This window comes from Aptenodytes patagonicus, chromosome Z (genome assembly GCF_965638725.1).
Source record: "Aptenodytes patagonicus chromosome Z, bAptPat1.pri.cur, whole genome shotgun sequence".
In the NCBI taxonomy this organism is placed as follows: domain Eukaryota; kingdom Metazoa; phylum Chordata; class Aves; order Sphenisciformes; family Spheniscidae; genus Aptenodytes; species Aptenodytes patagonicus.
The window spans coordinates 59,578,763-59,591,999 of record NC_134982.1 but is presented as its reverse complement, the minus strand read 5'-3'; the positions used below and the strand labels follow the sequence as shown (position 1 = coordinate 59,591,999).

The 13,237-nt window shown below is 40.1% G+C and overlaps 1 protein-coding gene across 2 annotated transcripts in view; it reads right to left on the bottom strand.

The window, feature by feature from the left end:
* The window catches only part of LNPEP (leucyl and cystinyl aminopeptidase), a 76,524-nt gene extending 63,562 nt beyond the window's left edge, over positions 1-12,962 (bottom strand). The window contains exon 1 of one of the 2 annotated variants that reach the window (XM_076363396.1): positions 12,718-12,962. Coding sequence is in view for 1 of the 2 variants with exons in the window: in XM_076363395.1 (XP_076219510.1) it covers positions 12,718-12,736 (19 nt within the window). In the remaining variant the exon portion in view is untranslated. The remainder of the gene's footprint in view (positions 1-12,717) is intronic. The other variant, XM_076363395.1, reaches the window with a different exon arrangement.
* Positions 12,963-13,237: the final 275 nt, after the last annotated feature.

Here is a 13,237-nt window from a genome sequence, read left to right as displayed (position 1 = left end):
TACATTAAAAATCATAGAATTCAACAACGCAGTGATTTTTAAAAAGGCAAGCTTTTCATTTTAAAATCTTTTCAGCTTGCTCTAAACCAGGTACTTCTTGGTTTATGATCATTATTTCTTGTCATATCAATTTAGCTCTTCCTTCTATAATGCAAAATACTGCCTGCACTGTTATGCTTTGGGCTGTCTACAACTCATCCATAAAAAACTGTATTACTTGTTTGGAGGGGGGGGCAGCAGGGAAGAAAAAGGCTCATCTTATCTTTTCTAACAAGCTTGTTCAGCAAACAAAGCCTATATCAGCAAACATGTTAGTTACACTAAGATTCTGACTAAAGTTTTCCTTCTTTTCTACTATGTGTCCCTAATCGTTCCATGCATTTCAAATTCCTTCTGAGCAAGAAAATCAGCATCTATCCACAGTAAGAAAACATACATTTATAACCTTCACTCGGCTTAGAAACAAGGAGACAACTAGCCAGTGGAATGGCAGGGAAATCAGAAGTCCTGCTTGAAAGCATTTTGCCTTCATTTCACCTACCACCTTGGAGCTGGGGCACAGGGATGGCAGAGGGAATTAAAGTCTCCACAACAAAAATCAAGGGAAGCACAGAACACCTGAGAAAAACCTTGGAATGCCCCCACTCCAAAAGTTACACATCATCTTAGAAAATCCAATCTGCCAACAAACTGCAGTTCCCAGCACTACTAGTTGTACATGCAAATGTACATGCATTGTACATGCACTCACATACGACAAGCTGGTTGAAGTCCCCACTTTCTATGACATTTCCACAGGTACAACTAAAGGTTCAGTGTCTGTAGGTGAGGCACCCCTCTCCAGACAAGCAGGATCCAACAAACAAACACACACATTTGCTTTATAAAGGGCTAGCAAAAGTCTGACAGATTTCCCAGCTCTGTGGCTCTTCCATTACTGCTTCATTTGAATGCAGGGTCATGCCCACATCTTCCACTTGTGGACGGAAAATCATGAACAAACAGAATCTTCTGAGAATTATGTTTTTTACCCAGACAGAAATATGATCAAAATTAGAGCTGTACATGAGATTGCATGGGCCTATTAAAAGCACCTGCCAACTTCTTCATTATAAATAAGACCAAAGCATGGCTGTAAATATTTGCTTTGGATGGAAACATCTGCAGAAATATTACGTGCACTATTCTGAATTTTCAAGCTGTATGTGGTTTTCAATCACTAGGCAGAGAAGCAGAAGACACAGAAATCATTCAGAACTGGACATTAGAGAGTGAGCTCGAATAATTTCAAAAAAGCTTAGGGATTTTACTCACAATAGTGGCTTACATGTATCCTATACTCTCTTAGAAGTATTTTAATTGGCTCCACAGGAATTAATACCTACAATCAAGGGCTGTTGATATAGCAGCTCATAAAACAACAAAAAATTACTAGTTCAGTTATGGTGCAAAATTAACATTCAAATAATAAAGCAGATATGCAAGTACCTCCTGAAAACAGTAATACAAGACAGACCCACAGGAATCCAGTATCGGAAGAGCAGGCTCAGTTTGCAAATGTCCCCCTTGATTTGTGAATATCTAATGAAACAGACAGACTTAAAAGTGATGACCTTACTATTCCAGTCAGATCAAATCTGAATTTGAGGTCCATAGAGGGAGTTTTTAATCAATATCCAGAACATATTTTACCCCCTTAAGAAGCTTTTAATTATGTTAGTATGCACCTGCATAGAGTCCATGAATTCAGAGCCCCATGTTAGTAGTGAGTACATTAATCACTGCTAAAGTGTATAAAGCATACATATTTCTATACAACAATTAGTTCTTTTTTACACCAAAAAGGCAATTGCTGTTCACTGCAAAATTGTAACTGTCTCTTTTTACAGTCCACTGTTTCCTATTGCTGTGTTTTGAAGCAAGTTTCGCCCTTCGGCAGTGTACTGGTTTTGGCTGGGATAGAGATAATTTTCTTCATAGTAGCTCCTATAGTGTTATGTTTCGGATTTGTAAACAGAACAGTGTTGATAACACACCCATTTTTTAGCTATCGCTGAGCAGTGTTTACACAGCATCAAGGCCTTTTGTGCTTCTCACACTGTCCTGCCAGCAAGCAGGCTGGGGGTGCAAAAGAACAAGTTAGGCTGCTACAAGACAGATGTCACCACTTTCTCTCTTAAATTAATGAGTTCAGAAGACAGAAGGGAATAATCCAATAGAAAAAAGCACAGCCAAGAAATATTAGGAAATATGAAGTACTGCTACGAAAATCTGTGTATCATCCATGTGCCTTGCCTGCTTTTTAGAGACAGAACAGAAGCAATAGGTAGGCTAACAACATGTCCTTAATTCCCATGCTGCTGCAAGATTACATATACACATTTTTAATAGATCAAAAACACAGACATATATGCATATATACTTTTATATGCTGAATGCAATCGTTTAAAAAATAGAAACATTAAAGCCACTTGTGCTTCCTGTTGATAAAGATCCTAAAGCAGCATTTTCTAGTCCTCTTAATATTACTTAAGTTCAAAAAAATGGAGAATGGCACACACTAACTCAGACAGAACAAACCTCAAAAAGCCTTATGTAAAACAACAACCTCACTGAACTAAAGTGGGAGGTTTTCTGTTTCAGCTAAGATGTCACCGTCCTTCACTGATACAGGTAACGGCACTTCCATTTGGTGTGGTAGTAAAAACCAAGACAGGTTCTGTTGCTTTTTGCAGTGTCATTACCTACATGCAAACATATATGATGACCCTCTGTACAACTTTACTGCAAGCTCTTATCAAAAGGCAGGCACTACATGAAGTCTGTCCATGATTTGAAGTACATCCTAGTGACAACTACCACTTTGCAAGGGTTTGATTTCAGGACACAAATAAGGCTATAAGGCTAAGTGTAATCTAACTGGTAGAGGTTCACAAGAATCTGTCTAGTTAAGCACATATCACGGCTTCCACAATTAAGTCACAACGGATGGCTGGAAAGTGCACAAAACAAATGCTGGTTTGGAAAAAAAAAAACCCAAACAACTTTTTTCACAATTTTTGTACCATCCTAACTTGAAAATGAATAGTTTTTCCTGTACTGCAAAGGAGGACAAATGCTGCTTTCCAATCCAAAATAAGCAAGGAAACATAAGTGCCAAGCCATACAAGGTCACTTCCTACTCCCTCTCCTTCAGCCTGTACTGGAAGGTCTACTTTTGCTGTTTGGCTGGTTGTTGTTTGTTTGTCTTTTTCATGAATGTGAGATCAAATATTGCAATAGCGAGCTTCTGCACATACGCTGGAGCAAAATTCTGCCAATTGGGCTGTATCATGGAAATTAAAACAATATATGATTACGTATTTTAAGACCCTCTCTTACCTTAAGTTGCCATAAGAAACAGGAGCTAAGAGTGTAATCTCATGTAAGTCACTGCTTATTAGTCTTGTGTGCTTCTAAAAGGTTTTCTGAAAGTCTCTTCCTGATTTTTAAGGAAAGCACAATTGCATTTTATTTGGCAGGACCTCAGGCTGAAGAACCACATGGATCAATTACATTTCAACATTTACCGGTTAAATTTATAAGTAGATAGCCAGACTATTACTGATACGTCTTTTCAAATCTTTACTTTCATGTCATCAACAAGGTTGAGGTTAAAACACGACACCTACCTATGCAACTGGCAAAAAATGTAAGTTACTTCCTTCATAACTATTCCTCTGGAGGTCAGTGGAGATAACTGGAGAATTTAAAGCTAACCAGTACAAACTTACTCTGGATTTTGATATCCAACACAGGTCCAATATCATGTCCATTCACATCTTACCAAATATTTTCAAATTTCAGTCTGGTACAAGTTAGGTTTCCACAGTGAAAAGGGGGGAAGTGGAGGGAAGGGAAGAGCAGGAGGTTGTTTTAAATGACGCTTTGCTCTTTGGGCACTACTGAGAGAGAAAATCTTGTACAAGTCCCAACAACATTAAGCCAGTGTTCCATCCTCAGCCACTGGTTGAACAAAACACAGGATGGGAAAGAGGGCTCTGAACTTTAATTTTAGAGCATGTGGTTTTAGCTTCCTGTTTCCAATCTGATCAAGGGTATGTTTTGCAATTAAAATGATAAAAGACGTTTAACCACAGGAGTCTAATGAAAAGGTCCCAAGTCTTGGAGACATGCAGGAAGTTGTGTCTCAAATTTATCAAGCTACTGAACTCCCATATTCAGGACTGCTGACTATCTTCTTCACTATATCTGTCCATCGATTTCATGGCTGATAAATACCAGGCTCATCACAGCAGACATTACAAAAGATTTCTCTGCCAGTGCCAGTTATTCTGAGGAAAAAATTTCAGAGAACTTTGCAAAATATCTAACAGACTGTCAGGCATACAATCTGACAGACTGCATACAACCTGATGCTTGCTTAGTCTTTTTTTTTTTTTTTAAAGCAATAAATTCGAACTATCATACCCTCTCATCTTGAACAGTTTCTAAAAAAACAACTCAATGTGCCTTCCGGATTACTATTGTTACTTAATACACACTTGACAACTCCAGTCATAATGCTATACAAAACCATTTGTAAGTCACAAGCAAGTATTGCATTTTCACTGCTTTATAACTGGTATTTCAGCTCACAGAAGCAATAATGTCTAAAGGTTATTGCCTATGACTCGCAACACAATAAATTTTATATGGTCTTAACAGGGCAACAATACATCTCCCTAAATTTTTGCCAGTCTCATTACATAACAAGACAAAGGACATTGATAGAGAAGGAAGTGGCAGTGTGCCTGCATGGTAGCTCAAGAAATACTGAGATCTAAATTGCTCCAAAACCCTACCCAGGTACCATATATCAGCTTTGAAATCAGCTTTATTACAACCACCACCATGGGGGCGGGGCAGCTCAGATACCAGACGCTTTTCAGAAGGTACCCTGGGATCATCTCTGTCACTGATTCTCACCATGGAAAAAGCAAGTGGGAGAGCTGCAGACTGCACAGAGTGCCAGACCGATGTACACAGCAGATGAACATGCCCCGCAGGGTTTGTGAAAGGTTTCTGCAGAAATATCAGCAGGGTCACTCTAGAGCCAACCCTGAGGGAGCTCCAATCAACAAGCTGTGCATACAGGCAGCTTTTTTGATCTTGTGAGTACTCTAGGTTGCTTTGCCCAGCAATGTACATATCCTTGGCCACATCACTGTTATTAGAATGTATATACATTTCAGAACACATATGCTGCTACCAGGAAAAGAAAGAAAATAGCAAAATGAGAGGAAAAGATACAACAGAAATAAAAAAGACAACCCTTGGTTCCTCTCTAGACAAAGCATATTTTTAATCACTAATTTTTATTTAGAAAAGAGGAATTTCTGTAGATCATAGCCCTGCCAATGATGCAACCCCTCATAATAACAGTTCCATTCTGCTCCACACATGAGGTTTTCTTGCCTTTGTTGATCTTAATTCCACAATTTTAATGGATGAAAAGGTACCACAATATGGCCTACTCCTTCTGTGAAAAGCACCCAAGTTTGGCAAAGAAAGTATTTAGAATCTACATATTGTTCTTTTAGGTACTCCACACGAATGGGTTTCACTGCTTTATGTATACATAGGGGGTGAAAAAAACAATCACAAAGAACTTTTAACTATAAACGATATTGACCCTCCTGCATTTTAACATTTAGTCTAGCCTCTTGTGTTCCAGGCACCATCCCTCAGCACAACACTAGCCTGAACTTTTGCCAAATCAAACAATAGAGTTGCCAGCAAGTCAGTTGCTTTGATGGAGCTTGCTAGCCTAATCAGTGTACATAATGCAGGAGAAACACAGCATTCCTACCACTGCAATGCAGACCACCGTCATAGTAGCATCACAGTATTATAATAACAGAAGATAGATACAAAGGAAGATTTAATCTGTTTCCTTTGTTTTTCATTTGTTCAAAGTTTAACAGGTTGTATGCTTTTAAACATTATTAATTCTTATTTTCTTCTCATTTGTATCTTTAATTGCTAAAGTGCATATTTTGTAATGGCTCCTTTAATTATTTTCCAGTTGTTTGTAAAATAGTACTTTACGTAAAAGTATTCACACTTATGAACACTCAGTTGTGCCAAAGGAGACACCGAGGCCTCATTAATATCTCCATCAATGATAAAAAGCACAAATTTGTATAATAAAACTGACAGCTTACACATGCTGTATTAACAGTTCCATTTTCTGAAAAACTGCTCTTTGTCTTTCTCTTATAATGGTTTACAGCTCAGAAGTAATCAGGCTTCTAAAGTATTCTGAAGTTTTTTGGAATCCCAGATATACAAGCCTGGCTGTTTCCAGAAAGATTGGTTTACATGCATGAAAAACAGTTACAAGTGATTTTATTGACATGTTAAGAATTCATTATTAGTGCAGAAGAAATTGCCAGATTTTATACAAAAGAAAGGCTTAAATAAAAAGCAGTGTTAGGCCCTGAAGCAGTAGGTAAATTAGACACATTCTTAGTTTTAACTGGTTCCCCATAAAAGTCAATGGCACTGTGACGGAAGTGCTGTTACACAAGAATTCCAGTGTTTGCAGAATCGATCCTTAAATGTCAAAGAGTGATTACAACCCAAGAAAAGCTCTCTGCACTCAGCTATGCTTACTAAAGCACAGTGAAACAGACTCCTCCAAACAGCTTGTTGGGAGCTTTGGTGGGAAAAAAACATCCCCAAACCAAAAACCACCTTATCTCCACATGAACAATCAAAACACCAAAACTGTCTCACACTTCAGTGGAATCAGGATTCTTCCCTCTCACTCTTCACTAGCTGTAGTAAAGACCACCACTGCTGCAGTACATTACTACACACCCTGAATAATCCAATAGAAGAACTGGGCACAGAGATCTTCTTTGAATGCCTTTTGTGAGACAACCCTCATGATGGAATAAAACATCAACTGTGCCCCAGGGAGGCAAACTGAGCAGAACCCACACACCGTATTACCCTGAAATTCCTGTCTCTTTGATCAACTGGATGAGTTTTCCAGAGCTGTTCCCTCCCCTCCATCCTCCCCATTTCCTTCAAGAGTCTCCATCTGTTCTCCTTCTTTCTTCCTGGCTACAAGGTACACAATCTTTTTGTGATTCTTACAATTTAAGGTTAATATACTTCCACTATTTAAAGCAGTATCAAAAATAGTCAAAACACAGCTATTAGAAGGTACATATGTACTCTTTAAAACACTTACAGACACTTAAAACCCAGCTCACAAAAAATGCTGGTGTATTTTGAAAGTTAATTTGATGTTATTTTAAGGTAGTGCTGGACAGAAGTCTAAGCAGTAGCTGCCATGCATACAAATTTCTCTGACAGACAAAGGAATAATATTGCTCTCACTCATAAAGAAACCTTAATGTTTTTGCTCTTCTACACAATCTTTGCTTTTGTACCTAATAAAAAAAAAAAATACTGTCCAGCAGAGCTGGAAATTCACTGCGCTTCCTTCACTCAAATCACTGAATGAAGGAGGAAAAGGAAAACTTTAATTCTCTGAATGCAGCTGAACTCATCACTACTGAAATCAGACATGCATTAAATAAAGGTAAATTCAGCTTCTTCATAGGTAATTATTATACCAATGCCCATCAAATATGAAAAAAATATTCTGATTAGTTAAACAAACAGAAGTGGTTTTATCCTAGCTTTTATTAGTTTTCAACACTTTCTATGGCAGTCATTATGCGGCTTTATATAGTACATTGCACATAACCTCAGAACTGTCAAACACGGTTGCTGGACTTTGCATCATCTTCCCAAAAAAGATGACAAGACAGTCCTTGAATACTTTTACAGGTGGATACTGAGGTCAACATAAGCTTTCAACATTTTTGACTCATGAGATATCATGCAGATACTTAGTGGCTTCATTCATTCTACAAGTGGAATACCATCTCCTTAGTGGAAAAATACTAACAAACAATCCATGGTGAACATCTATACACTGATCTTCTGACATTGTTTTAACAGGGAAAGAGATTTTCAGTCTCTTTCCAACTCACAGTATTTGGTCATGCCAGAAGAAAACATTTCAAGCAGATTAAGTTCTTTCTCTCTTCTCTCTTCATATGTTCATCTACTTCCCTCATTATTCTGATCATCAAATTGCTTTTCACTTTATAACAGGTGCTGGAATACTCTGTTCCAGATATGTTGCTAATACACCCAGATCCCAGCTTGTACTGTAAAGCGCCAGCAAAAGAAAGCATGGAAGTAGAGGGATGATCGCTCTGTCAGCTACACAGACTGCATCCAAATTACTGAATTAATTTCTGAGCATCCATTGGTAGACGGGAAGTTCACAGAAATGCAGTAAAAGCAAATACATACCCAGGTCATGGACAAAACAGGTTCCTGTTTAGCTTAGCTGACACAGGAACAGAAGATACAGATGCTACAACATGGCTTTGTGGAACAACACTATCCAGCAACATGCACTTGAACAACATAAAACTCACGTTTAGAAACAGATGCCATCAGCATTTTTTTCTGTCAGTAATATTTGACTAAAGTAAAATGCTGTGATATGCAAAACATGGAGGGGAGGGAGGACACTGAGAACAGACGTCTTAGATTTTTTTTATCTAACATCTTACCAAAACAGATTACTTGGTCTGTTGTTTAGGACTGAAAAATACAGTTCAAAACAAACAGGAACCCTTCTGCTCCATGACACAACAGTATACAATATTGAGTTAAGGGTATGCCTGTTGCCCCCAATAGACTTAGGCTATGCACACAGAACATGTTCCTGCTATCTCCAATACACTTATATACTGAACAAAACTAACACAAAGAAAACATTTTCGATTTGACAGGAACTAGCTGAAATAACTAGATTTTGCAAATGACATTTTTCATTTTGTAAATGACATTACCTAAATTTGTTTATTTCTATCTTCAACAAAAAAACACAATTCTTCCCATGAGAGCCTTTTTATTTTGTTCATCAGTTTAGTTATGTAGTTAATTTCAAAGTTTCCATTTGCTGTGTAAAAAAAAAGGATAAAAATGATTCAAGAAAGTCAGTGAAAGTGAACGTTATTTGCATTTCAGCAGATCATCAAAAGTTATCCCTTCTGCAGTTACTTGTTTATGCATATCACCTGTCTTAAGTAACACTGTAATAGCTCACTTCTACCTTTTTCTTTCATCTCAAACGGAAAAGTTCTATGTTTAATGTATTAAACAGGAAATGGTGAAATGATCTTTCAGAAACACATACAATCTAAAAATAAAAGCAAAAGGCTTGCAAAGTATTTTCTAATATTTTCCAAAGGAAAGATGCCCCCAATTACATGACGTATCCCCTTTAGTCAGTATTTCACTTTTTTTGGTTGTTTTAGTGAAACTGTTTAGATAACAAATGACTCGTCAGAATTAATAAATTCTGCTCATTAATTTGCAGTTCCCAATTCAGAGGAATTTGAGATCATAAAACTTAGAGAAAAAAATTATATGCAACAACAAGGAAGTCTTCCATGCACTTTTAATTACACTTTGATTATTCATATTTCTGGAAAGGTCTCAAATTATGAACAGTCATGTAAAATAAAGGAATTTGTCTCAAAAAATAAAATCTTACCAGTAACCATTTCTAAAGCATTTATTAAATTATAACATTCATAACATTTCAGGGGAAGTTCAGATCAGACATTAGGAAAAGGTTCTTCACTGAGAGGGTGGTTGGTCTCTGGAACAGGCTCCCCAGGGAAGTGGTTACAGCACCAAGCCTGTCAGAGTTCAAGGAGCATCTGGACGACTCTCTTAGTCATATGGTTTAGTTTCAGGTAGTCCTGCAATGAGCAGGGAGTTGGATTCGATGATCCTTATGGGTCCCTTCCAACTCAAGATATTCTATGATTCTATGATTAACTCAGCTATTCCAGGCCCTAAAAATAGATCTGCAGTTAACTGTTCTTCCAGAGCCACAGACCTCACACATTATCTCCAACTAAACTCCTGGGCAGGAGGGAAGGCATAGCAGAGATCTCCAAAGAAGACTGGACCTAAGTTTCCAGCACAGGGGTGGGGGGTGGGGAGGGTGAAGTCAAAAAGGAAATCTTAAATATTTTTATTCAGGTTATCTGAGTATTTCCACCGGAGAAACTATTCAAACAAAAAAGAGTTCAGCACACCCACTAGCATTTCAAGGAAAGGATAAGGGTGGTTTCTTTGACTTTTCAAATGAATTATGGTTGTGTTTTTGCTTTTATTTAAAGAAAAGAAAAAAACCACCAAATATTGAATTAGAAAAACAGTGACCTTCCATAGCCACTTTAGTGCATTTGCTGCTTTAAAGACTATTTTAAGACACATATCCATTCTGACACAGCTCTACATCAGTAAAGTAAAACAAGAAATTGTCTTCCTGTCGGTTTGACAAATGGGCATCAGAGTTCTGCATCCAACTGAAATGCTTTTGGAGACTCTTAAGATTCAGTCTGTTCCCTCTGTTTTACAAGGGTAAAAGCCCCAAAGAGCTACAAATGTAATTGTAAAGTTCCTGTGATAGATGTCTTTTCCTCTGAATTTACACAGCACTTTGCACAGGAAATCAACATACAGACTCACAAACAAAACTCATTACTACTGTATAAGACAAAACAAAAAACTTCTCAGTTACCATGAAGTTTATTTGAAAGATTTGATGCCCACAAAAGCTCCCAGATCACCAGCCGTGGAAATGAAAACTCTATTCAAAAAGCCAATAGTGCAAGCATCCTCTTCACTTCAGATTTTAGCAGCTGCTATTGAGCACCAAACATGCCTCATGATCATCAAAATAACAAGCAACATCTCTGCTCTCATATTTGCACATTCTCTTTAGTGTCCCTTCCAGCAGAGCCGGCTTTCTGGAGGAAATTTATTGACCAGCTTCAGCTCCAAATTTTCTTCCAAACGGTCTCACCATCATCTCCAGGCTTTTCATTTCAGGGAACAAAATTAGGAAGCTCTGTGCACGAACATCGCTTCTCAGTAGCAGCACAAAGTACCTTTGAGCTGTATGCTCAGGCCCACACCACCATTTCTTCCAGTTGCATGGATAAAGAGCAGAATTTTTTTAATGTTTTGTTGCACAATGCAGTAACAGTATTACGTCAAACAGACTTTTAAAGTTATAGCAACATGATGGTTGTCTCACTCAAAGGGAATGAACTTAGCAAGATGACCTAAAAAAAAAACTCCCCAAAACTGCATTACTATTAAAGCCAAGGTCTTTTTACCATGCATACAGGAATGCAGATTACAACCCTATGATTGTAATAAGCTGTAGTTGAAAGATCTTCTACTAAGGCCAAGATTAAGTACAAAATCAGAACATCAACTGCTTGTACAAACTGTAACTTTAACATGACAAAAAAACCCCTCTGCAGCAGTGTAATTTAAAAAGAAAAAAAAAAAAGTAAAGGTCCATCTTGCTAGTTAAACCAACAAAATATGCCCAGAGCTCATAACCTTCAGATTCGAAAAACAGCATATAAAGGATAGAGAATTTTTAGTGTATTTGAGAAGAAGGAAGCACAAGGCAGTGACAATATATTTCTCAAGTGAAAGAGAAAATTTACTTTTTACTGCATGAGGTTTTTCTGAATTTGGCAGAAGTTTTGTACTCTGAATTGGCAAGTCACTGAGGAGTTAAAATATAATGCAGCAAACGACCTCATGCTTTAGCTATGGCTGCCCAGCATGCTTGTCATTTAACAAACCAAATCCCACCTGCAATAAAAGCGCTGCATTTTCAAACGGAAGGCTGTATCTTGTCCTAATTCCATATGTGGCTATGCTTTTGTGTCTAACCAAACACACTTTAGTTTCAGTTTGAGCTGTGAGCTTCATTTCTTCCTCTGTTCTGGACTGGTAGAACGTGTTACTAATACAAAGGCAGTAGTTACATGGACTTCACATGACTTCATTTCAGTCACAAGTGCAGGACGCACACACACTGTTGTATCACGATGTCAACAAACGCTCCTGTATGCTTATCTCAAAGCTGCAACCACATCGTTATTTTAAGCACTTCTGTCAATGCACGGACAATTCTGAAAGCTTTCTGGCTTCCAGGAACACCCTCAAACACCCTAGATCCTCCTGTATTTTATTGCTCCATTCCCTCGATGAGAGGAGACAGTTTAGAGTGCCTCGATCAGGCATAAACAGAGGGTCTGGTTCCTCCTTCCCATCAGAGAGTCATGATGGCTTTGGCACTCCGGACACATGTAAGGCTCTTTCCTCGGAGCAATACATACCGAGAGCACACCTTGGTGTAGAAGTTGCCCCAGCTTCGTAGCGTCCGTTTTCTGCCACTGTGAGACTACGGCCGGGCAATAAAAAGCGCAACAGTACCGAAAATGAAAGGGACCCTCCTCTCACCTTCCTAGTTAAAGATATGTGTGCCTAATGAACCCAAATAAAAAAAGATCTGAGGTAGTTTCCAAGCCGCGGACTGCAAGACTAAGAAGCCTCCCCTATTCCTCTGGGCAAGCAGCTCCTGCCAGGAGCCCGAGCTGCGCCCGGCCCTGCGGCGCGGGGGGGGCCGCCCGGGAGCGCCTCTGCCAGGAGAGAAAGCAGGCCTGCCGCGGGGAGGCCGCGCGTCCCCGGCCCAGGCTCCGCCGCCAGCTCGGGGTGCGCCCGCTGGCAGCGGGGCGCTGCCGCGGTACTCACCGCTGGGAAACGGCTCCATTTTCCTCCCGGCGCCCGCCCTCAGGCCGCGAGAGCGAAGCCCTGGCGAGGGGGGAGAAGACGACGCGGAGGCGCAGCCACGACTCCTCACTCCTCCTCCTGCCGACGCATACTCCCAGGACGGGCGCTGCCTCGGGCTCCGCCGGGCTGCTGCGGCCCCTCACGCCGCAGCCACTGCCTGCCGACCCTATACCGCCCTCCAGCGGCTGGGGGCACAGCAGGCTCAGCCCGCGGCTCCCTGCTCAGCAGATTTTTCAGGGGAGCGAACCCGCACGAACCATCTTCTGCCCGGGCCTCAGCGCCTGCTTCCCTGTCGCCCCGGCTGGGCCACGCTGCACCGCCTACTCCTCACACAGGCCCGCCTCCCCGCCCGCCTCACGCCCGGGAGGCCGGGGCAGGCGCTCGAGCGGCCGCAGCGCGCAGCGCGGCTCTCCAAACCGCGGAGGAACGAGTGTCGGGGTGTCGGTCACCTGCCCTCTGCTCGTCTGGGCTACTTTGGGCG